The sequence below is a fragment of the Cylas formicarius genome, unplaced genomic scaffold (assembly GCF_029955315.1).
Source record: "Cylas formicarius isolate icCylForm1 unplaced genomic scaffold, icCylForm1.1 PGA_scaffold_6__28_contigs__length_40554024, whole genome shotgun sequence".
Lineage (NCBI taxonomy): Eukaryota > Metazoa > Arthropoda > Insecta > Coleoptera > Brentidae > Cylas > Cylas formicarius.
This window is the reverse complement of record NW_026844347.1, coordinates 35,336,706-35,363,446: the sequence shown is the minus strand read 5'-3', so window position 1 is coordinate 35,363,446 and position 26,741 is coordinate 35,336,706. Positions and strand designations below refer to the sequence as shown.

The 26,741-nt window shown below is 36.2% G+C and overlaps 3 protein-coding genes across 7 annotated transcripts in view; 1 reads left to right on the top strand and 2 right to left on the bottom strand.

Annotated features, from left to right (window-relative positions):
* The window catches only part of LOC132703815 (intermembrane lipid transfer protein Vps13D), a 37,703-nt gene extending 29,649 nt beyond the window's left edge, over positions 1-8,054 (bottom strand). For 2 of the 3 annotated variants that reach the window (XM_060673304.1, XM_060673306.1), the window contains exons 1-14: positions 7,876-8,054; positions 7,353-7,489; positions 7,074-7,264; positions 6,590-7,024; positions 6,359-6,532; positions 5,965-6,306; positions 5,326-5,624; positions 4,956-5,267; positions 3,829-4,009; positions 3,583-3,772; positions 3,077-3,298; positions 2,720-3,026; positions 1,683-1,903; positions 1,014-1,627 (exon numbers count right to left, since the gene is read on the bottom strand). In XM_060673304.1, coding sequence (XP_060529287.1) covers positions 1,014-1,627; positions 1,683-1,903; positions 2,720-3,026; positions 3,077-3,298; positions 3,583-3,772; positions 3,829-4,009; positions 4,956-5,267; positions 5,326-5,624; positions 5,965-6,306; positions 6,359-6,532; positions 6,590-7,024; positions 7,074-7,264; positions 7,353-7,446 — 3,582 coding nt within the window. In that variant the 5' untranslated portion in view covers positions 7,447-7,489; positions 7,876-8,054. Of the gene's footprint in view, positions 1-1,013; positions 1,628-1,682; positions 1,904-2,719; positions 3,027-3,076; positions 3,299-3,582; positions 3,773-3,828; positions 4,010-4,955; positions 5,268-5,325; positions 5,625-5,964; positions 6,307-6,358; positions 6,533-6,589; positions 7,025-7,073; positions 7,265-7,352; positions 7,490-7,704; positions 7,799-7,875 lie in introns of those variants that run through there. The other variant, XM_060673305.1, reaches the window with a different exon arrangement.
* A 260-nt stretch (positions 8,055-8,314) lies between these two features.
* Positions 8,315-22,323, top strand: LOC132702916 (rapamycin-insensitive companion of mTOR). Its single transcript, XM_060671774.1, has 22 exons — positions 8,315-8,422; positions 8,597-8,829; positions 8,882-8,929; positions 9,035-9,194; positions 9,244-9,375; positions 9,433-9,623; positions 11,150-11,372; positions 11,438-11,591; positions 11,649-11,958; positions 13,065-13,206; positions 13,263-13,401; positions 13,464-13,565; positions 13,742-14,139; positions 15,233-15,472; positions 15,525-15,851; positions 15,909-16,011; positions 16,079-16,347; positions 17,692-17,888; positions 19,182-19,514; positions 19,569-19,737; positions 20,974-21,305; positions 21,359-22,323. Exons 2-22 carry the CDS (start codon positions 8,757-8,759, stop codon positions 21,751-21,753), a joined length of 4,437 nt encoding a protein of 1,478 aa, XP_060527757.1. The 5' UTR covers positions 8,315-8,422; positions 8,597-8,756; the 3' UTR covers positions 21,754-22,323.
* LOC132702918 (SH3 domain-binding protein 5 homolog) lies at positions 22,311-26,612 on the bottom strand. Of its 3 annotated transcripts, none has more exons than XM_060671780.1 (7): positions 26,595-26,612; positions 26,105-26,304; positions 25,752-25,929; positions 25,548-25,666; positions 24,392-24,683; positions 24,101-24,339; positions 22,311-24,043 (listed from the first exon to the last, which is right to left on the bottom strand). In XM_060671780.1, the coding sequence occupies exons 2-7, from the start codon at positions 26,213-26,215 to the stop codon at positions 23,885-23,887; spliced, it is 1,098 nt and encodes a 365-aa protein (XP_060527763.1). In that variant the 5' UTR covers positions 26,216-26,304; positions 26,595-26,612; the 3' UTR covers positions 22,311-23,884. The 3 variants fall into 3 exon arrangements, with proteins under 3 accessions (XP_060527763.1, XP_060527761.1, XP_060527762.1); XM_060671778.1 differs by having other exon boundaries at positions 26,409-26,605; XM_060671779.1 differs by lacking the exon at positions 26,595-26,612 and adding an exon at positions 26,578-26,594.
* Positions 26,613-26,741: the final 129 nt, after the last annotated feature.

Genomic DNA, 26,741 nt, shown 5'->3' with positions numbered 1-26,741 from the left:
GTATGAACAACTGATAAAATAAGGCAACGTTGCCCAACTAACAATTACAAGTTTTATCAAAGCTGTGGAATCTTTTGTAAAAAACTTTACTAAATATACAATAGAATAAACGTCCCTGATCAAAAGGAAAAAAAGGTCATATAGACAAAGAAACAAAAAATAACACAAATGGGAGACACGGCCAAGTCTAAGCCTTTGTTTACATTAACTGACGTTTTTTTACGTATTCCATCAAGAACTGGCAAATTCAAGCTGCTAATATATATAACAATAATTATATAACAATAATTATGTAATAATGATAGTTTTAAGAAAACCATAGGTGCTACAAGTTGCAAACCAAAATACTTTAAATGTTATAATATTGCACATTTGGTGTAAGCTATTTCAGGCTTTTTAAAAAGGTTTTATAGCGTTATTAAAAATTTATTATACCACTTTTACTCTTGGGGTTTTACAGCTTACTTCGTAAAAACCCTTATAAATCTTAAAGCACCTAATAAATATTCTACGGCTACTACGAAACGCAAAGAATGTTATAAAGGTTATTGCCTAGTAACAAACTTTTTTACGTAGAAAAAGGCAAGAGGCAAAAATTGGCAAAAAATTAAATGTAGTAGCAGTTTTTATGGAAGGTGTGCCAAAACCTGTGAAATTATTTTGCAAAGTGCACAACATTCGGATTCAGCCGATTCATATAAAATAAAATAACCATTATGTTGAAGCATTCAATTTGTTTCCATTTTCAACTCTTTTAGGGGATCAAAACAGCACCCCATTCGACTGCCATGTGCTCAGACAACCGTCAACGAGAGTAGTATTTTCCCAACTTCTTTGGTTTGAACAATTTTAAAAGACATATTTAGCATTAAATAAAGTGAGGTTATGATTGCAGCACAATTAATAGGCTGTCAGGTTTTATAAAATAGGTAATCGAAACATAACCGTGATCATTATAAAACAGAAAACTTAGTTGGGTTGGGCACCTCAATCCGAAAATGAACTGGACAGACCTGCAATCCCCCCAAAGAGCCGGAAACTTCGAATTTGTCGTCGACAGTGGCACACACTTTCGCATCGTTCATTGTGGCAGTGCAAATCTTCTTGCCGCAGAGCACTCCGTCCTTCAGCACGCCCCTGAGTAGCAAGACGTTCAAACGGTGAAAATCGAAAGTGACTTCCGTCGACGCTCGTATATTTGAACTGGCCTCCTCCAGCAACGATTCGGCAGACGATTTGGCGCTCGAAGGTACAAAAGGGGGCAAATTCACGCCGGACGGCCTTTGGGCTTTGGGGAATACACGTTTAATGAAACCCATCAGCTCCACAATGGTTTCCTGATTCGCGATTATGTCCAAATTATTGAACTGAATGTTGGCTATTTGAAGAGGTTCCTGGCCAGATACCAGTACCACTTCGATCGTGATCAAGGCTTCGGAATCGATGGAGAAACCATTACGGACCATGGTCGGCCAATGGGGCGGCGAAGTAGACAAAGTGTTCAAAGCTTGAGTCAACGCAACGGGCGAAGTTGCGTTCGCCCTCCCAATGGTGGGGTCAGGACTAGCGGGCGAGGTAGGCGAGGTGGGTTCGCTATCTCTTAAGCTGCCGGACATCGAATCCATACCTTAAACCGGAGTTTTAAATCAATATTTTCGACGCTATGGAAGATATCCGCGTACCCACGTGCTTGTGGCTCGCCACCAGCAGTTCGAAGTCGGGACCAAACGTTTGCAACGCATCGACCAGCAACAGGCTATGCACCGTTAGGGTGACGCTGGTATCGATCGCTCTCTTGGTAAACGAGACTTTAACGCCGGCCACCTGTAGCTCGGCGACGCACCTGCCGCGACTTTGTAACTCTAACGACAGCTGATCCACAGTAAACTGCATCATCAGTAACCTAAAAGCGCGAGAGACATCAAGTTGATAAAAAAATATTTACCATGTTCTAGCCAAATAGCAAATCTTGAATGTTTGAATGAAACTTATGACATTTATTTCTGCTACTAGTACCTGGGAGAGGGGGGGGGCACTCTAATGTTAGTTTTAGCTACTATCATCTGCGGCAATGGTAGAGCAAATATTTTTCTCGACAGTATTGTCCGCATATTAACGGATGCATTTTAATTAACGGATATAGCAGCCAGCCACTAATGAATTTATTGCAAAACGTAAGCATAAGCTGTGAAAATATTAGTAAAGTAAGATTCTTATAAAACGAACTAGAATTGAAAAATTAATTTTACGATTTTGCACATTCACAAGGAGCTCTGATTTATTACGACATTTTTTCCTTAACAATTTTCATCTAATCTGATTCGAAGAAATATTTTAGGAATTTCATCGCATGAAATGCCCCAACTTAGATTTTTCTCAAGAATTTTAAAATTTTTTCAAACTTTAGGAGTATTGTAAAATGCCTGCCAAACAAAACTAGCACATACAGAAAACATCTTTCACGATAAAGATATTTTTTACTTCTTTCAAAGTCCATATAACAAACTTCAGCTGAAGTCATTTACGAAGATATCAACTTTTTTTTTAAGACGTTACTTTAAGAGTAAGACTCAAAAAAAACCACACAGGCCAAACGTCAAAATTCAACATGAATAACGCCACTGGATAAAAAATGTGACACTGCAAAAGGGCAATCTATTTAGGAAATCATTGTATTAGAATTTCCAGTGGGAACTTGGAACCTCCTAGAACCAATTACCTTGAAATTTCGGCGCTGGTGTCGACACTAACCGATTCGTCATTGCCATCACCGCTCCGCGCGCCATCTACCGTATCGCCGTCGAAACTATCGGAAGATTTCAACGGGGACGGTAAACCGGTCGTCGCAATAAGATGGATTAAATTTCGAGTAGAGCAAATTTTGCTCTCGTTCAAATGAACTACTAGTTTTGGTAGGTTCGCGTTTAATGTTAAACTAGGATAGAGCGGGTCGCTGGTATATACTATTCTTCGCTCGATTTGGATGGAGATATTAAATCTGTCCAGGATATGTAAAGGAGACGTGCCTATAAATATCGCAGTTTAGTGGGTCAAATTTAAAACGCACGAGCAAGACCTTTATGGAGAGCGTATCGCCAATTGTCTTTCGCTTTGCCGATCAGGATCTGCAAATCGCTAAGATCTAAACAATAGCAGTCGTAAAGCCTATTATGAAAATTGACTTCGTCCAAAGCAAAATCTGGATAGTTCTCAAACTGCGACGCCTGTTCTAAAGTATGTTCGCCGGAATCACTGTTTTCACTCACAGGAGGGGTGGAGCAAGGTGTTAAGAACGTATCTGAAGAACGCAATATTTATGCGAATTAATAGTATTATCAACGACCCTATATCCAAAAACAACTCTACAAGCCGTGATTTTTTTGAACAAGAAACTAAAAAAGTAATTGCATCTTTATTACAGTCAGAAAAGATTCTAGACCACTAAACCACTTCTATCCCCAATTCTGCCACCTAAAAGAGCAGGCAAACGAGTGGATTTTCATTCATAATTCGTAGTCATTTATCAACTTGTAGAATCCTTTTTTGATATAACGTCAATGAGTACCACCAATAGCGGTTTACCGTCGTCTTCGCTTTCCTTAGTAATGAATTCTGGCTTAGCGGGAGGCTCGACGCTGTTGGTATTATTCCTCAATTGCAGCCTACCGAAATCTATTACCGCCATTGCGGAATTCTGATCGGTAAAGTCCGCGACAAATATTATCTGTGGCGCCGAAATATTGAGATCGATGTCCCAAGTGTTGTGCGTAACCTACGAATCCAGAGTCACATCATCTTCGCATATTGGTCTACATAACGCCCCCTTACGACTCTCCCTTGCAACAAGTGCTCCCAATTCTTGATCAACTCCATTTTCGTTTTCAATTTCATCTCTTCGATCCTCGACTGGGCTACGTCCCGTTGGTGAGGTAAACATACGAAATCGGTCAACCATCTGACCGCATTCGGTTGATAAACTACGTCTAGACATTTTGACTTTACACTTAGCCTTAAAAAAAAAACAAACTTCTACATAAAGGGTCGCACCGCTCACCATAGCTTAAATGACACATTATTTGATTTTTACATTCTACCGTTTTAAGTACAGCATCTCTTACAATTTACATTTTTTATTTCACATTCTTGGCACAATATAAAGAATATAGTTCAATTGTTCTCATTAGCAAAATAAATAAGAACTAAAAGTTCAGATTTTCACGAAATTATATATTTTCACATGACAATTGTTGTCTTTATCAAATGTAATATTTAGAAACTTCCTGCTACTATATATACCGAAAAATGGCCATAAAACCTGAGTTAATGTTGTTGTGAAAATTTATGTTCAATAAAGGAGAGGTATTTAAATCTAATTGATCGTTAGGCAATACATTCCAATGTCTCATTTTGTTAATCTCCATGGCTTCCAATAAATTTAATTTTCTACTTTTTGTGGCTATATGTAAAATATCAAAATCGTCGTCAAAAATGTGTTTTTCTGTGTTTAAGTGTGTAGCATAATTAGAATCTAGACTATTGTTTTTAAACGCTCTTTTATGTTCGTTAATGCGTTTCTTGAAGGATCTACCTGTTTGTCCAATATAAATTTTAGGACAAGATCTGCATTTTAACCTGAAGATACCTGTTTTTTTAGGATTTTGGACATTTCGTTTTATTGTTTTTTAAATATTTTCCTATTGTGTTGTTAGTTCTGAAAGCTATTTTGAAACCACATTTTCACAAATGTTTTGAAATTTTTTCACTAGGTTCTCGTATGTAAGTAATTGTTTTAAATTGTTTGTGTTCTGTATTCGGATAAATACTGTTTACTGTATAAAAGTTTGAAATATTGTTCTAAGTTCGCCTTACAACATAAGCCTGAATGAGGCATATCCTCGTTATAAACCAAATAAAATAAATCAAACGCAGTGATACGTAAAATCACAGCAACTAACCTATAATCACAGCCTGAATTGGGCGTTTTCTTCTCGTACACCAAATAGAATAATTGGTCCATGCTTTCTTCCAGTTTACCTGAACTACCGCTCGCGATCCTAGAACTAGGACCTACACCGATTCTCGTGCGAGCTGCGGCCATCCGATCTTGCCCAGGCGGACCAACGAGAATCGGAAACATCGTATCACAGGTTATTTTGTCTCTTAGGAAAATGGCGCCGAGTGATAATTCGATGAGATGGGACGCGGTGCGAGGCTTACTTAAAATGTTGAGCGATAAATTTTTAAACTCAAGCTCCAACATTGGACAACTGTAACGAAAACATTGCTTTCCGTCTGCGTAGGAAAAAGGGCATCGCAAAAATTCACCACTCTTTTTCTTCTACGTCGACGGCACACAAAGTTAGGGTACCGCTTTTCAGGCAGAAATTAAACTGACCGAAAACGACATCCCTTTTGAGTACCGTGTTATTTTCGACAGTGTCAGCGAGCACCTGAAGGATTTCCCCCTCCAGCTGTTTCGCTTCGGGGGAAGCCGTCACTGCAACGTCGCTCGACGAAGACGAATACCACCCTACCCACTGCGGGAACCAACTCTCCAACATGCTTCGCCCTTTAGAAGAGCTGTTATGATTTTGAGCTGGGAGTGTTATAGTACTCATAGCGAGCTGAAAATATAATAAGGAAAATTCCCTAAATATTTGCCAAGGTTCAGCAGGTTCGTTTAATTACGGAACTTTATGATTCGATGATTTATTTAATTATTGACATCCTCCTAAAATGGTTATTGACAGATTTTACGAAAAAAAGTTTCAAATAAAAAGAGGTTGCTGCAAAAAATACCTACGAAAAATGTCTAGGAAGGAAATATAAGACGCGACCTGTTACTTAAAAATTTCACAGGTCCCAAAATCAACATAAAAGTTTTCAAAAACCAAAAATATTGGGCTCACAATATCGTTACAAAAATTATGTCATAACTCGACTCTCCCACAAGCGATTGCTTACCTCCCTCAAAACTTTCAAATCTTCATAATCCCTATCCCACTCAACTTCGTGCTTCAGCTTCTTTTCCTCCGCTGTTAGAGCGGCAGAGGGAGTAATAAGAAGTTTTCTATAGACCTGAAGGTACTTGACATTTTGCCGCGCCCTTTGTAAACAAGATTCCCAAGTTGGTTTCGGTCTGCAAATCGCAGGCTGACCGCCAGGATACAAGCAACTGATAGCGTACAGCCACCAGGCTCGGGGATCTTCTTTGACAGAAGTGAAAGGTTTGAACCACTTGTACTCGCGAAGTCGGCCTATTTTATCCAATCCCTTGATGCATGATATTACTTGATTGTATTGCCACTAAAAAAGTTATTTTTATTTAAATGTTGACAGTTCTCACAATATCACATACATCTATTAAAGTCAACGGTACTTCCTCTAAAGACAAGTCACATATAATCCTTGGGGTGGAGTTTGATCTTAGAGGATTGGTACTGCGATTACGCTTGAGATGCGCCTGCGCAGTAACGCAAGGTAATAAATAGTGCTTAATGGTTTTATTGGTTTTTTTCGGGCACATATTTTCCTTTAAATAATAAAAGCAATTACCAGTGGCAAGTACTCCAGTAAAAAAAAAACTTACAGCCAGTTGCGCGACGTTTAGAGTAGAAAAGCGCTCATCAAAGTTCAAATTCACCCAGTAAATAGCAAAGTCGTGCAGTTCTATCAGCTTATAGGAGTGGTCAGCTTCCCCGTACTGTACAAAACCTGGCACCCAATTGGAATCGCAACTGTGTGCCGATAATGACCTGATAGTGACACCACACGCAACATTTTTTCCAAGGATGCTTAAAGAGTCCTCATAACGTATATGCACATCCTGTATTCTCAACTGGAGGTTTTCTATTATCTCTGAAACGAATCCTGCCCCATAACTGTACCACGAAGAGTAGCTGCTTGCATAATACGCAGAGTTTGAACCTTGTAAATCTTTTTCTAACCTCCATTTTGCCTCTAGATTATCTAGAGAGCTGACTTTCAAATCATTTTTGGCGGACAACTCAGTTTCATGATCCCACTTAAAAAGTAGCCTTAAAATATTTAAAGTACCATTGAGATCTCCTCACCTCATCTACAGGCAATGGACTGACAACAACATATAACTGTTCAAAGGCTATAACCCAAGGAGCAGATCTAATTTGTCTGACTGGTATTTGTAACTGCACTTTGCCTATAAAGCCACTCTTTACTTGAATAGGCAGACCCAAGTGCTTTAGAGCGTCAGATCTAAGAGGAACATTTTCAAGTTCAACTTTACCTAAAATTGTACAGTTGCAAAGTTATTTTAAATTACAATATTTTTTTATATGTTTAAGGATACCTACATAATCATTTACACCACTTACCTGATAGTAAAGCTATACTAAGCTGATCAGTATTTAACTGAACATATTTTCCCAAATAATTATTTAGTATCCATGTGATCAATCCCTCAAGCATTTTGTTAAAAGACTAAATTCGATTGGATATAAGTCAACATTATCTACAATTGCAAATAAGCGTAAAACACTAAACAAAAAAGTGACACTAAGATAACTAATAAAATACCAATTTATTTATAACGCTGACACTAAATTGACATTAATAGTTTTATTACTAATGGGCATAAATTCGTAAAAATACTACTATATATCTAGAAAAACTTTATTTTTTAAAATTGAGCATTATCCGCGAAATACGATTTGTCAACAAACTTACATATGTTCTAATTACAAATATATCCCGATAGGTCAGCATTTAACCTCTTGTTCTTTAACGCACTTCAAAGATATTTTTACCACAATTAGAAATCGTGAGCTAGTTAACCGTAGTAATTTAAAACGAACGGTTCAATACACCAAAATAAACAGTGTGTGAAATAATACTCACGTGAAATTTAACCCAAAATAGAACCCAATTTTTACTGTTTTATTTGAAAATAAAGGTACCTATTCCGTAAATTAAAGTCTCCTAAATCAGAGTATATAATATCCTTGTTAAATCAAATATTTTGATTTTTTATATACGAAATTTTGGGAAAATTTCCAATTCACATTTACGTAAATACAAATGACCTTGGATATGTCAAAATGTCAAATTAGAAAACATTCACAGACCAAAACCTATCATCGTTCTGTCGTTATGCAGAGAACCATACTGGGTTAGGATTGATTAATGATAACAAGACAAAAAATATTAACTAAATATAATATATTAAAATAGAAATGCAAAATCAACTTCATAAATTTCTGATTTCCACACAATTGCTAAAATTTTGTGGCACTGCTATGGTTTGAAGAACCGAGACATTCCGTAATTTCAATTCGCGGTTGACAGATGTCGCTCGTTACATTTTTTTGAAAGTGAGACGTAAATAAACAAATCAAGCGCAGCGCGTTAAATTTGAGTTTTTAAATTTTCGTTATTAAACTCGCTAGTAAGTATTGGACTCATGGTTTTTAAAAAACATATAAATTGTTTGCTTCTAATATTAACAAATAAGGGTTGCCTAATGTATAGGCGTGACTTAGCGTGACAGGTATCTTAACCTATTTTATGTTTAGATATTGAACCGCCATATATTAGTTTTATATTGAAAGACGTATTTAAGATATCCCTTTAAAAATGGGCAAGAGTTTCGCAGCCAGCGCTGACGAACGTAAGAAGCAATTTAGGCGCGATCGGTAATCTTTGAAAAATGCGAAGATGCCGAGGATAGGTGAGCGTGCTGTGCAACCAAACTGCGGCGTATTATAAAAAAAGATTTTGCAATGGCAATGTCCAGTTGGATGTTGAAGTCGACGATGCTGGGGCCGCAAAGTCGACGTTTAAGATTCAGGCCAAGTATTGTGTTGCGAAAAATGCAAGACCACAGGTTACAAAATCTCTGTTTTAGGGAAGTGGAACAAGGAGGAAGATCTATTTACATCATGCTTGAAACAAGGTAAGAATGACTCAGACCGCCGATTGCATGTTGTTTTGATCAGATCTGATGTTTGATACTAAAAATATGTGGCATTCTGTGTGTTTATATATATATAATTTTTAGATCCACATGAATGTTTTAAAAATTTGCTCTCCAAACTTTGTGAGTGTGATGCTGAAGAAGGGGTACTCGTGAACCAGTTGAATACCCTGGTTAAGCTTTTAGTGCATTATGAGGACAAGTTTGAACTATTAAATTTTAGCAGAAATGACATCTTGACATGGTAGGAGTATTGTTTCACTGACAGTGTTGTCCTAATTAATATTTTTCAGCTTGCGTGTGTCTTTAACTTGTGAATCTACATTAGTGCGATCGGCTGGCTTGAGAAGCATTAGACATGCTATTAAAAGTGAAAGTGATGTTATTTCTCTAAATAAATTGTTAATACCTTATTTCATATCAAGGTAATAGTGTATTTCAAATGGAAATTAGATATCAGTGCTTCTTATTTTTTTTATTAGATCATTTGATGTAATATTGGCCAATGATGTAGAACGAATTGAGGCAGTGAAGCTTATGAGAGAGATTTTGATTTTATCCCCTTCCCATTTTCATATTTCAATGGTGAGGAGTTTGGTAGCATTGGCCAATGAGGGTACAGAAGGCAAAGATAGGATGCTCAGAGTTTGCCTGGCCACTTTGTCAGAGATAGGTAAGAGGTTTTGAACATTTCTGAAATTAATAATTGGCTGATGCTCAAATTTGCTACGTATTTTAAACATATAATATGCATTCACAAATATTTACATGCTACTACCTAAAGGATAGGTTGTAAACAGTGTTATTTTTAAACTGAAATAAAATTGCCATTAAAATGAATAGCGTCTATGACCTCGCAATTTTATAGTTATTGGGATGTCTGTGCAAGGCACTTAATAAGTTTATTTTGTGCATTATAACAAAGGGACCAATGCAAATATTTTTATGGTTTGCCTTTTATGTTCAATTTTTTTTGGCTAATGCCCACTTTAAGCTACAATTAAGGAAATACACAAAGAGAAGAAAATAACAATTGACATTTTGTGGTGTCTTTAAATGGATTCTGTTTCTTACCTACAAGAAAAAATGTTATAGTAATTGAATCTGATGATGTGTGCATAGTTTATCAAATAATGGCGGTCATTGCCCCCATTACTGTTTATTTATTTATTGCCCAATTTAGATGAAGTAAACAAAAATTTATATATTGAGGAAAAAACCCAACACACATTAATTGCATAAGATTAACTTACAAAAATTCAATTAATTGTTGTTGTTTTACTAAAAACAATAGGTGCCTACTGTAGACGACATGTCTGAAATGAAGAACATGAATGAAATTGTGTAAAACTTTGAAAGAAGTGCATTTTCGTTTAGAGAAAACTTAAAAAGGAAAATCACCTTTAATAAACAAAGACGAAGTTATTTGCTGGCGGCGACGATTTTTGATAGTAGTTGGACGGTTTTGAAAGAAAAACACTAATATCCATTATCTGGCTAAAACTTGGGTAAATGATGGATGTACCGCTGGTAACACATAGCAGGATAAAAAATTAAAAAGCGGGAGGTCTTTAATTTTTTAAAAAGCTAAAAGTGTAATTTACATAGCAAAAATGGATTTGTGGGGACTGGAAACTATCATGAATACATGAATGCTGATATTTTTGAAGACTGCTTGTTAGATGGATAGTATTGAAAATAGTATTTTTTAAAAATAACGTTTATAATAATTTATTAATATTCATATTATTCTTACTTAGAATAATTAATATATCCATTATCTATTCATCTCAAATACTCAAAATACGGAATTTATGGGAAACTATAATTGCAATTTGTTCGAATTTTAGGATACAATGTTAAAATTGTCCATCTTGTTTAATGTCCCTTGTAATTTCAAATTGACATTTTATTACTGTCTCACATTAGGAAACAACATATAGGACCAAAGGTGTAATGTATAATTTTTTAAATTTGGAATAATAAAAATTAAAAATTTTGTAATTTGGTCAGTTCCACGTTACAAACAATGTGATTTTACACAAGTTTACTTGAAGAAAATCCATTTAACACAATTAAATTAGAAAGGAGTTTCACAGTTATGCGAAATCCTCAAGTCTGAATATTCAAATATGGTTTCATGAAATCAAAAATAAACTTTGATTTCACTGACTACTGTTTCGTTTATTGCTGTTCTAGGAATATTAAATTCGGATCTATTCATTGCATCATGTTCAGTTGCCGCGATAACCAGGAACCTTATAGAGTGCCAAACTCCAAAAATCGCCGAATCTCTTTGCGGCGTCCTCTTGCTACTATTGGACAAACCTCAGACGAGGCACCGAGCAGGTATCGATTTGCACGGCGTCGCCGCTCCGTTCTGCGACTTCGATTACAAACACGGATGGAAAGATAAAACCAAGTCAGTATTTTATGAAAACGAAAACCCATTTTCGAACTAACGACCCCCCACCCACGGTTTTGTAGAGACGAACGTGAACTGAGGTTAAACTGCAGCCGACTCGCTCTGCTCACGATTCTGCGCAGTTGGCCGGGCATCCTGCACTTTTGCAGTCCCAAAGATCAAGGCGGCTTTAAAGCGATCGTCGATGTACTGTATCTCAATCAGTTGGAGGTTCGGGTAAGTTAACCGTCATTTGCCATCGTCTATCGATCTGAGTGCTCCGTTCGCTTTCAGAAAGCGGTATTGGACCTCCTGTACGATCTCCTGGGTCTCCCGCAGCCCGAATGGACCGACGAAATTTGCGTGGCGGTCAGCGCAGTCGATCCGTGCGAGCCCCAGTCCTCGTGGCGTCTCAAGGAGGGATTCGTGAGCGCCGAGGCGCGGGCGGTGTTGCCGCATCTGGCGAGAACCACTCCCTGCACCACCGACATGCATTTGGCGCTACTTCTGTACTGTTTCCTGGAGAACGGGCTGCTGGGCGCGTTGACCGAGGTTATAACTACTGGGGACACATTTATCAGCGTCAGGGCGACAGTTCTTTTAGGTAAGCGGAACTAATTATCTCTGTAGGAAATATCGTGTACCCCCAGTAATCATAATCATTTTCTTTCATTGATTTCTCTCATTAATTCCCTGTAAACAACAATATACTTTGCCAAAAAATAATTTATTCACCTGTTTGATGTTTATTTACCGTTTTATGACGTCACGAAATTTTTTCAATTGAACGAATTAAAATCAACCACGCTTGCGTCATGCATGTGTATGTTCAATTTTAAGATTAAAAATTGATTAAATCTTAAGCTCGTTAAAAAAATGTTATAAATGTGTGCCCTGAACGTTTTAACTTTTCAGTTATAGGGTGGTAAAATTTTAAGAAAAGTTTCTATTAGATTATCCAAGAAATGGTTCTAGATATTCTCGTAAAATTCGTGGCATGAAGAGACTTTTTCAGATGCACAACATTTTTTCATTTCTACTAGTGGTATTCGTCCGCGATTTCTATTTCTTATGTACGAAGAAGAAAATTTTTGCAATATTATCTCTGCATAATTAAATTAAAAGGACTGCATTTTGCTATGCTCACTAATCATCTTTTGTTAGTCAGGAATAAATTACTAATTTTAGTTATTGAATTTATCAAGAAAGATATAATAATAATAATTATCGTTTATTACGACAAGTTTGAATAATAACACTTGGGCTGGAAGACAGTTTGAAATGTAAATGTTATTCATAAAATTAATTGGCGGATCTGATATATTTTTTGTTATATCCATAATTTATAAACAAATTTTTAGTTCCAATCATTTTCCACATCATGCAAACTTTTGTCAGTGGTACCTTCAGAATATTACAGTGTTCAAAAGTGGAATTTGTGTTTAATGTCAGGAAGGGAGGAATTATTAGTAATCATCCGATAGGCCCATTTTCGTCTAGCAGGACACTTTGATGAAATTGCTTGAACATGTGCCAATTTGCATTAAGCGAAGGTGGCCATTTTTAACTATTGTTAATATTAATTAAGACGCAGAAGTTATAGGAAGTTTTTTCTTAAAGTTAGCTCAAAAATTAGTCGCGCCCATACTGACACACCATTAAGAACAGCACATATATGTTTTGCTATGTTGGAATTTGGGTACTTTCCAGGTGAATTATTGAGGCTTACGCAGTTTCTGTTGCCGCCGGGCTGTTGCAATCTGTCACCCTCCTTGCCGGCCCTGCTGCAGTACGCCACGAAAAGTAAACCCCAAGCTATGGCAGCTTTCACCGCCTTGCAGCAGCTGCATAAGTGGGTTATCGGCATTCATTCATTTCGAATTGTTGGCACATATACCTATTTTTCAGACTTATGAAGAAGAGACCCGCATCTTACAGTCTCCACTTGGACTACATTATAAGGAACAATTACAGTAAGAAGGTTAAACAGAGGCAGGAGCAGGGCAGCCGTCACAGGAGATTCAGATCGAAGATTAGCCAAGTTAAGGTTGGTGAAACGAAGTTTCTGCAATCAGAAATTAATTTTTAATTATTTAAAAAATTTGACAGGCGGTGTTAAGAGATGGCGATGATGTTATGAAAGAAACTGGAGTACTCTCGAGTAACGACGCCCTCACTTGGAACTGGGGCCTGATTAAAATAATATTGAAGGTAAAATGCTTTATAAAGGTTGACATTTGACGTCTCATATTTATTTACTATCTTATTACCTCAACAGATTGCGCGGGTCTATTTTTATTTGCTTTTTTTAATGAAAAATTAGCAGGGGGGGGGGAATATAGACTGTTACAGTGGTTCATTTATAAAACTTGTTTCCATGGCCGCAGGGCGAACACAACAAGAAGATAGATCTAACCGATTCATCGCATCGTACTTTCATTAAACGCCTCCTCGAGTTTTTCAAACCTTCGCAAAACAAATACTCTCACATGGATCTCGGTACAACACCGGCAGCTAACTTAGATATCACGATGAGCGGAATAGAACTAGTTAATTATCTGGTCGGTTTGAAAGATCCGGAATATCAGGCTATGGCGTTGGATCTGTTCAATGACATCCTGGTCAACATCAAAGCGATCGGGACCAGTCGGAGCGTTCACGATTGCCTATTCAGTCCGCAGCACATGGTCAACACTCAATGTCAAAGTTATTTTTTGTTCATCGGCCAGTTTGCGAGGAGCGAAGCGGGACTGTTTATGCTGAACAATATAGAGATGTTTGCCATGTAAGTGTTATATATATTTTTCAAAAATTAATATTTTATATACAGATGTATACAGATAGACATATTCTTTATTTGACTATTTTACAGTACAAAAACCTACAATGAATAGTTATAAAAGCGTAATATATAACAAAACAAATAAAGAACTTGTGGTCACTATCAAGAATCCTATATAAATCTTTTATCTTGTATTTGTATTCCTGTGGAAGAGATCAGTGTTTGAAATTCTAAGAACAGGAAAGACCCAAAAGAGAGATAACATTTTTTTAATAATTGTAACTAATTATTTTTGGTTGTCAGTTTAAATTGTCGGAAGGTTTTTTTTCAGTAATTCACCCTATTTTAATAATAAAAAGTAGTCTAAACCTAATTTTAGATAAAAAAAGATATAAAATTTTCTCTGAATTGAATTGGAATTACGAAAATAATTTTTATTTTGGAAGGAACTGGGAATAAATTTTAGATACATATTTAACACCAAAAATGGATCCTTCATGCCTAAAAGGTGTTTACTGAATTTGGTGAAAATGAAAAGTGGAAAAGAGACTAAATGATCAACGATTTTATTTAATTACGAAACACACTCATTGTAGCAAAGCATATTGATTACCAGTTTGGCTAGGATAAGGATGTTTTTTCACTCCCAAAAACAGGATAGTAAGCAACATGTTTGATAAACTTTTTAAGTCGTTTATTAAGCACTCACTCCACTCGTGCCAAAACATAACTCGAGGCTCAAATGCCGTTTACCAAACTTGTTGCATAATATACTATTATGATCTGGGCAATGTATCCCAATTTGACGCAGAGCACGGACAAGAGCAGTTTAAGGGAATACATGTAGCTGTCACTACAAACAAATTTTTTCTTAGAACCATATCACTGTATCCAAAACTAGTGGGGAGTGTGTTATAAATTTTGCTATGTAGGGTTTAGATAATTACATTTGTTTGTAAAGTATTCAATAATTAAATAATTTTTTTTATTTTGCCTTACAAACCAATAGAACAAAAAACGAGTGGGAGTGGTTTTTCAATTCAAGATCTTTTGGGGATGGAGTTAAGTATAATTGAAACTTTTTAACATTTTTCAGCCTCAAAGAACTAGCGACAACTACCAACCACGATTGTTACGTAAAACTAATAATTTCGTCGCTGGACTACATTAACCCGGGACCATGTCGAAATCTACTGGAGGAAGTGCTCACCTGCGGTGTCGAAAGTTCCCGTGTGTACGCTACGCAGTTCTTTTTGGTGCTTTTACGTGCCGGGTGCCCGAATTTCGCCAGCTGGGCCGTCAAACTACTCGTCAAACAGTTGGAAGACCAGTCGAGGTTTAAACTTCGTCCCTTGCTAGCAAACGCATTGTTTATTGATTTTTTTTAGGACGGTCCTACTGTCAGCTCTGTCGACCCTTCACGAAGCGTGCGAATTGCCCGAATGCCTCGACGTTCTAATGGACATTAATCCGAATCTTTCGAAATTAGGAGAAAAAGGCACGCTATTGAAAACCAGACTGCTGTCGACCGAAAAAGGCTTGAAAAAACTCGGCAAAGCGAAAGCAATCGATGAAATCAAATCGTGGGATAGTTATTTTGGCTATAGGTACGTTAAATTGGTGGAAGGAGACATTTCAGACGCTCTGACCCTACATCAAAGAAACCAAGACGGCAAGTACGATAAGAGGGTGCCCGCGGTGAAAAGTTCCAGCAGGTAATTTGAAGTACTTTCGCGACGCGTTCATGCGATTCAACGTTTGGTTTATTGCAGAAAGGATATGTTTTTGCCGCCGCATTTGTACGGCCAGCTGAACCACCACGCAGAAGGTTTCCAGCTGCTGATATCCACCGGTTCTATAGGCTTTGTAATAGAGGTATATTTGAATTACTTTTCCACTTGTGCCGAAACTTAGTTTGATTTTTTTTTATCTATCGTTCCAGCAAATAAAACAGGGCAGGTGCGATAAAGACGAGGAAATTCTAAAGTTGAAGTCGGCTCTTTGGACGGTCGGCCACATGAGTACTTCCAACAGAGGTCTCAATTATCTCAGTTCCTTCAGCGTCGTCGAAAAAATGATCGATTTGGCTACAAATTCGCCAGTTTACTCGATTCGCAGCACGGCATTCTACGCTCTCGGATTGGTCGCTACTACATCGCTGGGGGCGGACGAGTTGTGCCTGAACGGTTGGCTGGCGACGAGGCACGACAGGTAAGGCGATTTCTTAAAGTTAGTTATTTAGTTATTATTGAGTGAACATTTGGATCATTACAAGTGATTAAGTCTTATGGAAGAAAAATAAAAAACAATACGGGTACATGCAAGCAAACTTAAGTAATATTAGTGTAAATCACAATCAAAAATTATCTAAAGGAATGGCAGGTGTAATTATGAAATATATCTTTGACTGAAGCTTCAAGCGATAGTCATGATCCCTTACTGTTTTTCTTAACAAAAACACAAGTTTTTGCTAAATAGGTTATCATAACTGTCAGGATACTAAGCTTGAAAAAGTGCGGACAAAAAAATAGTTCTATCAATTTTCTTTCGCACAATTGGTCCGTTATTAATTTTTGTGGCATTACCGCAGCTAAAAATACTTTAGTTCAAGACTGAGTGAGTATGCGCTAAGTAATGAGAAAAAATAATACTTCTGTTACTTCATTAACTATTAATTTTAATTTTAATTAAAATACATCACAGTTTAAAATTTAACAGCGATTAGTGTAGGATAACATATTTTTAGAATGACCCCAGGAGAGTATAGCATAAGTTAAGTGAGAGTGAAAATTGCTTTGGTTAGTTTTGGTTAGTTGTTTGAGGGGTTTTGATTTGATGTCACTTGTGAGATATTTCTAAATAGAAATGGCTGTCGGTATAACTTTTTTGTGAAGATGGCAATGCGATTTTGCGCATTACGCCAGAAGGGGTTGCTTGATATTGATATTTCTCAATGTAAAGTTGACCAACTGTGAAATTATTCAGTGACAGTTGGTGAACCCAGTCATAATAAAACAACAGAAGATATTTGATAAATTAAGCTTTCACTCCACTGTTACGGTTTTAATGATTAAATTGAATAATTATAGATTAACGAAAAATTATGTTTAATTTTAAAATTGTGTACATTAAAACAATCTTATTAGGTTAATGTAGGACCAACCGTTAATTGGGAAGAGTGATTTTTTAAAAGACTTTCGCATTACCCCATTTAAAAAAAAGTCCAGTCGGTGTCCAAAATTGCTTGGCGAAAAATTTGTTTTTGGCACCTTACAAGGTCAATATTTTCCTTTTCACGAACTGATAACAAAAAAAAATTAAACTGAGGTGGCTTTTACTTGATGAAAATCTATTTATAAAAATAAATAAGAACTGAAAGTTCAGATTTTCACAATTGTTTCGACAACACCGTGTCTTTATCAAATGATGATTGATTTTATAAAGACACGGTGTTGTCATGTCAAAATATATAATTTCGTGAAAATCTGAACTTTTAGTTCTTATTTATTTTTTTTTTAAATTACCGAACGCTGGTATGTGTTTGCGTACGATTAGGCACGACTATTGGCCCGTCATCCAAGAAGAATTGCAAGACACAATTTATTTGAATCACTTCACTACGACGATGTCGGAAGAGCCGGATTTTTCGGAGAATCCGTTTATTGGTGATTACGAGCACCCCGACGACGATGACATCACCAGCGACGGCGAGGACAAGATCGAGTTTCTGACATCGCCGACGGTATCGCCCGGTAAGACCTATCGCCCTTTTAAATAAATGCGTTTTCCTCTGAAGTACATGCGTCACAAATCGGACAAATTAATGAAGTTGTTTTACTAAATTTTTATCCACCAAAGTGATATGGAAGATTGTCTTTTGGAACATAATTAAATAGGAAAAAATTATGGAACCACTTCTTACAACTATTTTTCAACTCTTAACAAAAATTTCAGGTTTTACAGTACTTCTTTCTTTGCGAAACAGTAATTGGGGCAAAAAGACTGTTATGCGGAAAATATTAGTTAGCTTACAGAACAAACAATATTTTTAGAAAAACGTCGTCATTATCTTTGTATAATGTGCAAGGTAGTGGTGATAGAAACTTACAGAAAACTAGACATGAGAGTGAATCTAAAAATTCAGTTGCTTAGATTTTTGGATAAAAATTGATGCCCGCCGGTGGCAATGATGTTTTCGTAGACAAGGTTATGATTTTCCACGTTTGGCTCTACTAACTAAACTAACCTGCACTTTGAGCCATTTTCTTTCTAAACAGCAATTTCCAGGCACTAAATTCGTTTTTCCAGAATATTTAAAGAAATCTAGGCATATTTTGAGAAAATACTGCCGTAAAAATGCCGCATTCAAACTTTTTGACGATCTTTCAACTGCCATGTTGGTTGTTCAATGCTGCAAGGTTATTGGTGAACAGCGAGATTCTTAAATCTCGCGCATATGCAAGTTGAATGGATCTTTTCAAAAAATTTTTAATATAAATCCCTGTATTATCGGCCTAGGCATCTCTAATAGGCAATATAGTTCAGTTCAATTTTTTAAATAAAGAATACAAACAGAAAAGAAATTAAAAGACCAGAAACTTTAAAGCACCACAAAATTGTTCCTTACCTTATCAAATAATTTTACATCGAAATTAGTTCAAACGACTTTGACCATTACCTGTTTATTGTAAACAATTTAACATTTGACGGTGTTAGACAAAACATACGCGAGAACAATAATCTTTGATTTTGTAAAAATCGGCAAATCTTGGAAACGTAATACATTAGATAGGTTATATAGATTCTAAGAATCGGTTTTCTCATAGCAGCTAATTGTAGATATGAAAGTCTTAATGTAGATAATATTTTAATACACTTAAAGAAAATATTTAATCAGTCTACAATTTTTTCTTTTTAATTGACAATATAGAAATAATTCGATCAGGGTTTTTTATATTGAATACCATTTGGACGAAAACGCAACCGCCCTAACTTATACCAAATCAAAAATTTCTAACGTATAACGCAACGAAACGCGTCGCTAGATATCCGCAAGGTGAAGCAGTGGACGCTACCCGCAAACAGAACGCCGCCCGAGATCGTCCACAAACGGTCACTCTCCGAATCGAAAACTTTCGACACGAGCAACGGGTTCGAGGACATGAAGTATGGCCCGTACGTCATCATAAGGCAACGGAATAGTTCCATGACTGAATCGACTACTTCTGGTGTTAGTTCCTGCGATTCCCTGCAAAATAGACAATTGGCGGGGGTCAACTATTTGCAAACGCTGAGTCCTATTCCTAGTTCGACAAGTCTGAGTACGCTGAAGCTGCCACCAAACGTCAAGAGGCGTTCCCATCGGGTTTCGTCCAATAGTGAGTGAGTTTTGAGGGTTAGGCGCGTAAACGAGGATTTGTTTTTGTTTCGAGGTGCCGGTTCGGACGCGTCGTCGTCATCCTTAACGGGCAGTACTTCCAACGAGTTGAGTATACAAAACATGCTGGGCTATCAAACGATACGAATTATCAGGCGGAGGGACTCGTTGAACTTCCGCAGAACGGAGAAGGACGAGTATCTGTTTAGACCTCCACCGCAGACGTATGTATACATTGCCCAATTTTGACTAGCTATAACTAAACATTTTTTTTATTGATGTGGAAGCGTCATCCTTGACGTCAGTGGGGTCGGATTTTCGTTATTAATTTCTTTCTTGTTATACAGGCAGTGAATGTAAGGTTGCGAAAAATTTCCATTTTTTAGAGAAGAATTTGGAAAATCCTGTTCTTTATGATGTTGAGTGAATCACTAGGTCAATACGTCCGGACATCTTTACCAGATACTTGAAAAGAAAATGGTCAGTGCCAGCAAAAAGTTTTGTTCAGAATTAAGATGAGTTCTAACTATATGTTTCAGTTTCATTTTTACATTCATTTACATTAAAAAAGAATAGTTTCTTTCATTTTTTCGAAATGTTATGTTTTTCACTTAAATAATCTCACTTCATTAGTAAGGCTCTTCTTGTGTGAATAACCACCCCATTTTATAAACTTTCTTTTGCATGCCGGTGGTTTCCGCCATTTTCTTTGCAAATTATTCCTTGATACAGTTTAGAAAGAATCTGTTATTTTTTAGATCTAATTTTAAAATTCCAACGAAATTTAAAAAAAATGGCAAAGAAGTATTGACCTAGCAACTCTTTTCTCAAAATTATTCGCCAAAAATTGAAAAAATTTCGCTGCCTTACATTCATACATAAGGGGAACAGTTTTAAAAAAATAAAATAAAACCACCAGCGTACCGACCAAGGATGACGTTTTCTACCAGCGCCTAAAAATCCAACATTGGCGACGAAATGTCTTACTTAAAGCTAACTAAAAAGTAGATCTAAAAAATAGAACTAAAATAGAATTAATTAATGTTAAGAAAAAGCAAACAATATGTTTTTGAATGTATAAAAACAAACGAAACGCGAGCAATTTATATATAACTTATAAGAAAATTATGTAAATATACATTATTTTTAGTTTAATACTTAATTATGTTATGTGGGAGATGGTTAAATGTTTTTGTTGTTTGTTTTCCTAAAAGCTGTCCTTTCTGCAGAATAATCACTGTATACTTAAAAATCTGAAATCTGTAAACAGCTTTTTGTGAAATTTTTGCTATAAATCAGTTTAATTACCTACTTCTGCACTCTATGCACACAGACCTAATGCTAAGTAGGAGTGAACCAAAGCTTTAAACCACACCTCCTCTTCAGTATAGGTCGACAAACAGATAAGCTTGCTCATGACAACCCCCCTTTCCATTTCTTGATTCCTTGTCGAAATGTAGGAGTAGAAGATCTCTGACGGTAGACAGCATCTACTGGCAGAACCAATCGTCGGCGCCGTATTCTATTTTCGCCACCCAAAAGGTGGAACCGACGGGCACGTCCAAACACAAGGACAAAATTTACATGGGCATATGTCTTCCGCGTCTACTGGAAGCCATTTTCCCGGAGGACGCGAGTAGGGAATCGCGTTCGGACCTGGAGGGGAGCACCCAAAAACTGGTATCGGACCAAGACGCCAAAAGTCTAGTCGGCAAGTGGTCGCACTCGAAAGACAACTGTTTGGGTTGCAGCCATTTCGTACTGAGTCCGGATGTTTCCTATTTTCAAGGAGGTACGTGGCGCTATAAACGTGGAATCGCGTGGACGTGGATTTTTTGTTTCTAGACCAAGCCAAAATCGATATCCTGACTATTTGCGAACGGTTGGCGAATCCCGTGATGAGCAAACAGTTCAAAACCCAGCTGCTCCGATTGAAACAGAAGGAGCCGAGAGCGTTCAAGGACGTTTGCGTTTATTCGGAGGTATGCACGATGTTTTCGGAGAACTCCTACACGCTGCTCACGCGCAGAATAGTCCACGAACTGTTCTTCGATACCGCGTACGACAGACTGTACGACGCGCCCAGGAAACTGCTCGGCGTGTCGTCGAAATCGAATGAGATCGGCAGACGAAGCACGATAAATATTACGAGCCCTACCGAGTTTAAGACCCTCGATTCGTTGAAGCTTATTTCCGCGGAGAATAAATTCCCCATAAGGACCAGGAAGAACACCAATTGATGTTCCTTTAGTTTAACGCGTTGTTTTTTTTTTTTTTTTCGTTTTGTATGTACTAATCGCAAAGTGAAAGGTGAGAATTTACACTTGGCTTTGAAGGATTTCTTTTTTTTTATATATAACGTCGCACCACTCCATCATCGGGAGGTGTTTTTGAGGTCGAGTTTCGTTGGGAGCTAGAGAGCGGGATCGCGGGTGCCTAGTCAATATTTTGAAGGTGCGACGCTATTTACTACCGACTAGTAAAAGGACCTTTACCGGGTCAGTATTCTGCCAATTATGTGTTCAAATTTTATACTACGATCTGTTGCCGATTTAAACGATACACGTTCGAATATAATATATTTTGTAATATTAGATGTTTGTGTTTCTCATCTTTTCACTTATTACGTTGCGCGCGCGCGCGCGTGTAAAATTTAAGAAAAAATTATATCGTTAAATCTTGTACTCCAATTGTATTTAACTTGACTGTACGGTTTTCGACTTTTCCTCTTTTTTTTCCTATATATATTTTTTTCTTTGTCGTTTAAACATGTTCCAACTATTTATTTATAATAAAATTATATCTTCTTTGTTACTGGTTTTATTTTTGATATATAACAAATTTTACTATTTCGAGAAATAGACACCTAAGAATAATCAACGGAAACTAAAAAAATAACACTACAGCGTCCAAGGAAAATATCCAGATGGCTTTTTATATAAAATATTTACAGAAGATGAAATTTTCTTTATTGATATATGTTGCTTTTACGAGATTCAAAATGTCAACCATATTCAGATCCACGTAACTGGACAAAATAGTTGCTATGACGTTTGTAATCAATCGATGAGATTGCGAGTTTCACATTCATAAATATACCGACGTTTAACGAAATTTGGCAGGTTCGTCAAACCTTAAACGTCAAAAATGGGTACGCATATTTTCCATTGTCTCGTCTTTTTATTATTTAAAATTAGCTATTTTATTGTGCAATTTTATTAGTTTATTTATTTTAATCATTTGTAATCTTGTAAATGTTTAGTTATGTTAGGCCAAGTTATGCCTTTTTGAAGTTTCCTTGTTTAATATGATTTTGTTCGAAATAAAGGATATTAGCATTAAAAGCGACTCGCGCTCCACCTACGTCAAAAACCTTAACCGCTAAAGAAGTAGGGACAGAAATTTTGATACAGCATTGTAAATTGTCACTATTAATTGACAGCTTTAACAAAAGATTTCTGACCGATGACGCAATATATTAGTCACATACTTCTCCATTAAAAGCATCCATCTTTAAAGAGCGACCCGTTGAAAATTTCATGTTGGTAAATTGAATTAAATTGAAATTGAATAGTTAAACAAAAAAAAATTCACTTGACCTGCTGGATAGGCTTCAGAAGCATATTCTTCAAATTATTGGAGTAAAGGAACAAGATGCAGATAGACCACTGAGTATCAAACAAGCGATTGTAGCGAATTCTATAGTGTATCAATAGTGTATCAAATGAACGCTATGAAGCTATGTGTTTTATGCAGTAAAATATTTTAATGAACTGATAAATCTCAATGCCGACAAAAAAGTGCTTAAAAAAAATTAAAGAAAACAGAACAATGAAATAAATAAAACGTAAAAATCTTTTTCAATCTGTAAAATTATAAAAAGTATTAATATGTTGTATATAATCGGCGAGGTGCAACTCACAACAAATAGTAAGTGGTTGCAGGGTATTTTAGAGTCAACCTATGTACAGGCAATATTTGCCACCTATAAGTCGTTTACCGTAAAAAGATTATTTTATGTAAAAGTAAATGGCTAAACGATGAATTTTATATTATTTTATTCGTATAGCATCTATTTTGTCAAAAATTCGACCATATTTTTTGACCAGAATTACTTCTAATAAATAAGAGCTTGTAAACTGGTATCTCGTAATTTTATCTTCCGCAAAATGAATATTACAACCATCATACAAAATATACAAAAATAAAATTTACAACGAAAGGACAACATAATAATAAATAGCCATACACTTTTTTTAATACAATCCCTAAAACCAAGAAGGTATAGGAAACCTCTGATATTTTTGAACCAATTTATAAAGATGCCATTAACTGGGGAAACGTAAAATATTTTCAACTTTACCAAGGCAATTATTTTTCTTGACGGGGGACCGCCGTTTCCCTTTCATTGAAATCGTGCTTTGTACTTTCGCTCAGGTTACCGATATGCAATTCCGAGATGTAGACGTCCTCATTTTTCCCTTCTGCCATCTCTGGTCTAATGTTCATATCCTTCAGTATTGCTTTGACCTGCGGCCATATTTAAATCAGCCAACCTCCTTACCGCCTTGTTTTCGGAAAACATACCTCCTCTAAATCAACATAAACATCCTCAGACTCGTCCTTTTCACTTACTGCAGAACTCGTGGTTGCTACACTACAGATTTCACACTTGTCCAGCTCTGCTGTTATATCGGGTAACGAGCACATATGCTTCGGTGTTTTAGAAGGACTGCTGTTGGGTGTTTCGGTATAGGGTACATTTAACTCAGCCCCCACCCCAGGTTCTCTTGGACGTTTTAATAGGTCCGCCTCGCGATACTTATCTGCAACAGATACACGTCGCACTGAAACTCACGGTACTACTCACTACCTTACCTTTCCTTTTCATATGAATTTCATTCGATATTTGTTCAAGATTCTTCAAAGTTTGTGAGTAAAAGTTCTTGGTTTTTATAATCTCTTTCTTCAAGCTTTCGATTCGCTGTTTTTGAGTATTCAATTGTTCCTGACAGAGAGCTTTTTCATCAAAATAAGGACGAGACTTAGTAATGAACCTCTGCAACTTGTCCTCAAGCTGCTTCAGGTTTTCCTCTGTCTCTTTGTATACGGAGGCTTTAATCTGATGTTCACGACCCCGTTCGGCCTTTTGCGTTTCCGCTTCCATAACCTACAATTTACGTTCGCCTGTGTATAAAAAAAATATTTATAAAGTTTAACACAAAAGTTGTAGGGTTTAATGTGGAGATTTAATATTACATACTTATTTATAAACAGCGTGTGCCAAAAAAGAACAGTACATCAAAGGAGTATTTTTTTTTATTAGAAGCTCTGTATTATTGTAATTTCATAAAAAGAAAGTCCCTTATACACAGAATTATAATAAATATATAATACGGTAATACAAAATGACATTCAAAATATAGAAAATCTTTTGGAAAACATCAGAATCAATGAATTAGTTTACATATCCAACATGGATTGGATTGGACAATAGGGCACAATATTTTTGTCAGTCAATACCTTAGATCTAACTCTTCCAGATACTTGTGGAGATATTTAAAGAACAAAATTTATTGTGGGCGGCATAAACAATAATGATTCGCTGCCCGACTGGATAATTAAAGTCTTAGACAAGTTAAAAAGAGCGCATAAACTACCTATTCAGGAAAATGGAGGTCATTTCCGACATTTAGGGCAATATTCCTAAACAATAAATTAGTGTTTAAAAATTTGTATTGTCCATATATTCTTTATGGTCCTATTTGCATTTTTTACATTATTTTATGTAAAATGATAATTTGATTTTTTTCTCAATTTTATATATTTTTGAGCAATAATAAATATTGAAAATATGCCACAACTGTCATAATTAAAGGAAAGCTTTTGTGACTATTTTATTTTTGGTGATTTCTGGCTTTAATGTAAAAAACAACTAACCTTTCTTCTTATGAAATAAAATAACAAGCTTCCAAAGTTAAATATAACTTTGATATGCTATCGGAGGGGGTTTGTTAACATTTACACCCATTACCTTCATGGTGGCATGGTTAAGCATTTCTTGCCAGGCATTATCGAACTGCCACTCATGTTGATTGGTCAAGAAACGTTGTTCTGCCAAGGCGACCGTTTCTTTAGCGGCAGAATGGATACCTAGATCGAATATTATTAATTACGTATCTAATTTAAGAAAGTATTTAAAAAAATCGTTTTGGTAAATAAAAACATGGCTGCATACCATTTGCCTTTTGATACAAAGCCGCTGCCTCCTGACATTGCTTCTGTTGCCTTTTGGCCACTTCCAACAAATCATAGTAGGGTCTTGCCTTCTCAATGCAGCTACCAAATTTTTTAGTAAGAAGTTTTAACCTTCTTGTGGACTCATTGAGAAGCATTCGAAAAGTAGTGTTGGCCTCCTGTAAAAACATAAATCAATCAACGAACCACTTGTGCCCCTTAATCTGATTTAAAGTACAGGCTTTATACCAAGTATAACAGTCATAAATTCAAAAAGAAGAAAACAATCACTTCTATTACAGTTAACATTGGAATTATGTTCTATTTTAACCAATAATAATTTTGTCAACTTACATCATACTCAATCTCCAATTTATTGATTTCATCGGTGGTGGTGTTTAATTTCTCTAACTCAATTTGAATACGGGGATCTAATTCCGAATCCGATTCATCGGCTTCACTCATAATGTAAGACTTTTAAGTTTAACAATAAATCCCAGATACCATTATTCTCGTCCACAATGCCTGCTTATGCTACCATGAAAACCTACGACCTAATTAATTCGCAGGATTGCATTTTGTTTAAAACAAAACGCAAATTTAAAATTGTATAACTCAGCTCGCATTAGATCTATAAATATTTATGACGTCTTCGTACTTTTATATCCATTGGACAATGTAAACAATCGAAGTGAAACTTGCAGGGATTTTACTTGAAATCCTAACAATTTATTGCAAATTATACCCGCATAGTATTTCACTAATCTTAAGGAACGATAATTATGAACAGATAAGGGCACAAAATGTGCCGTTAATTGAATATTTACTTATTTTATTTAATTACCACATCACTAATCAATTCCGAGAGAATACACAATGGTTAAATTCGCATGGTTCAACTGAAATGCCATAAACAAAGGTCAAAATAGTAAAGAATGAAAACCAGTGAATGGTTGGCAATGCCATCACGTTTGGCAGTTCATTCCTCTCA

What these genes read in the sequence shown, in the direction of transcription:
- LOC132702918 (XM_060671780.1), bottom strand. Translation starts at nt 26,215, where the DNA reads ATGAGTGAAGCCGATGAATCGGATTCGGAATTAGATCCCCGTATTCAA. An exon ending in AATTGGAGATTGAGTATGAT is followed by an intron (nt 25,930 to 26,104) that starts GTAAGTTGACAA and finishes ATGTTTTTACAG; the next exon opens with GAGGCCAACACTACTTTTCG. An exon ending in AATTCATATGAAAAGGAAAG is followed by an intron (nt 24,340 to 24,391) that starts GTAAGGTAGTGA and finishes TATCTGTTGCAG; the next exon opens with ATAAGTATCGCGAGGCGGAC.
- LOC132702916 (XM_060671774.1), top strand. Translation starts at nt 8,757, where the DNA reads ATGGCAATGTCCAGTTGGATGTTGAAGTCGACGATGCTGGGGCCGCAA. An exon ending in CAGTTGGAAGACCAGTCGAG is followed by an intron (nt 15,473 to 15,524) that starts GTTTAAACTTCG and finishes GATTTTTTTTAG; the next exon opens with GACGGTCCTACTGTCAGCTC. An exon ending in TGTTTCCTATTTTCAAGGAG is followed by an intron (nt 21,306 to 21,358) that starts GTACGTGGCGCT and finishes TTTTGTTTCTAG; the next exon opens with ACCAAGCCAAAATCGATATC.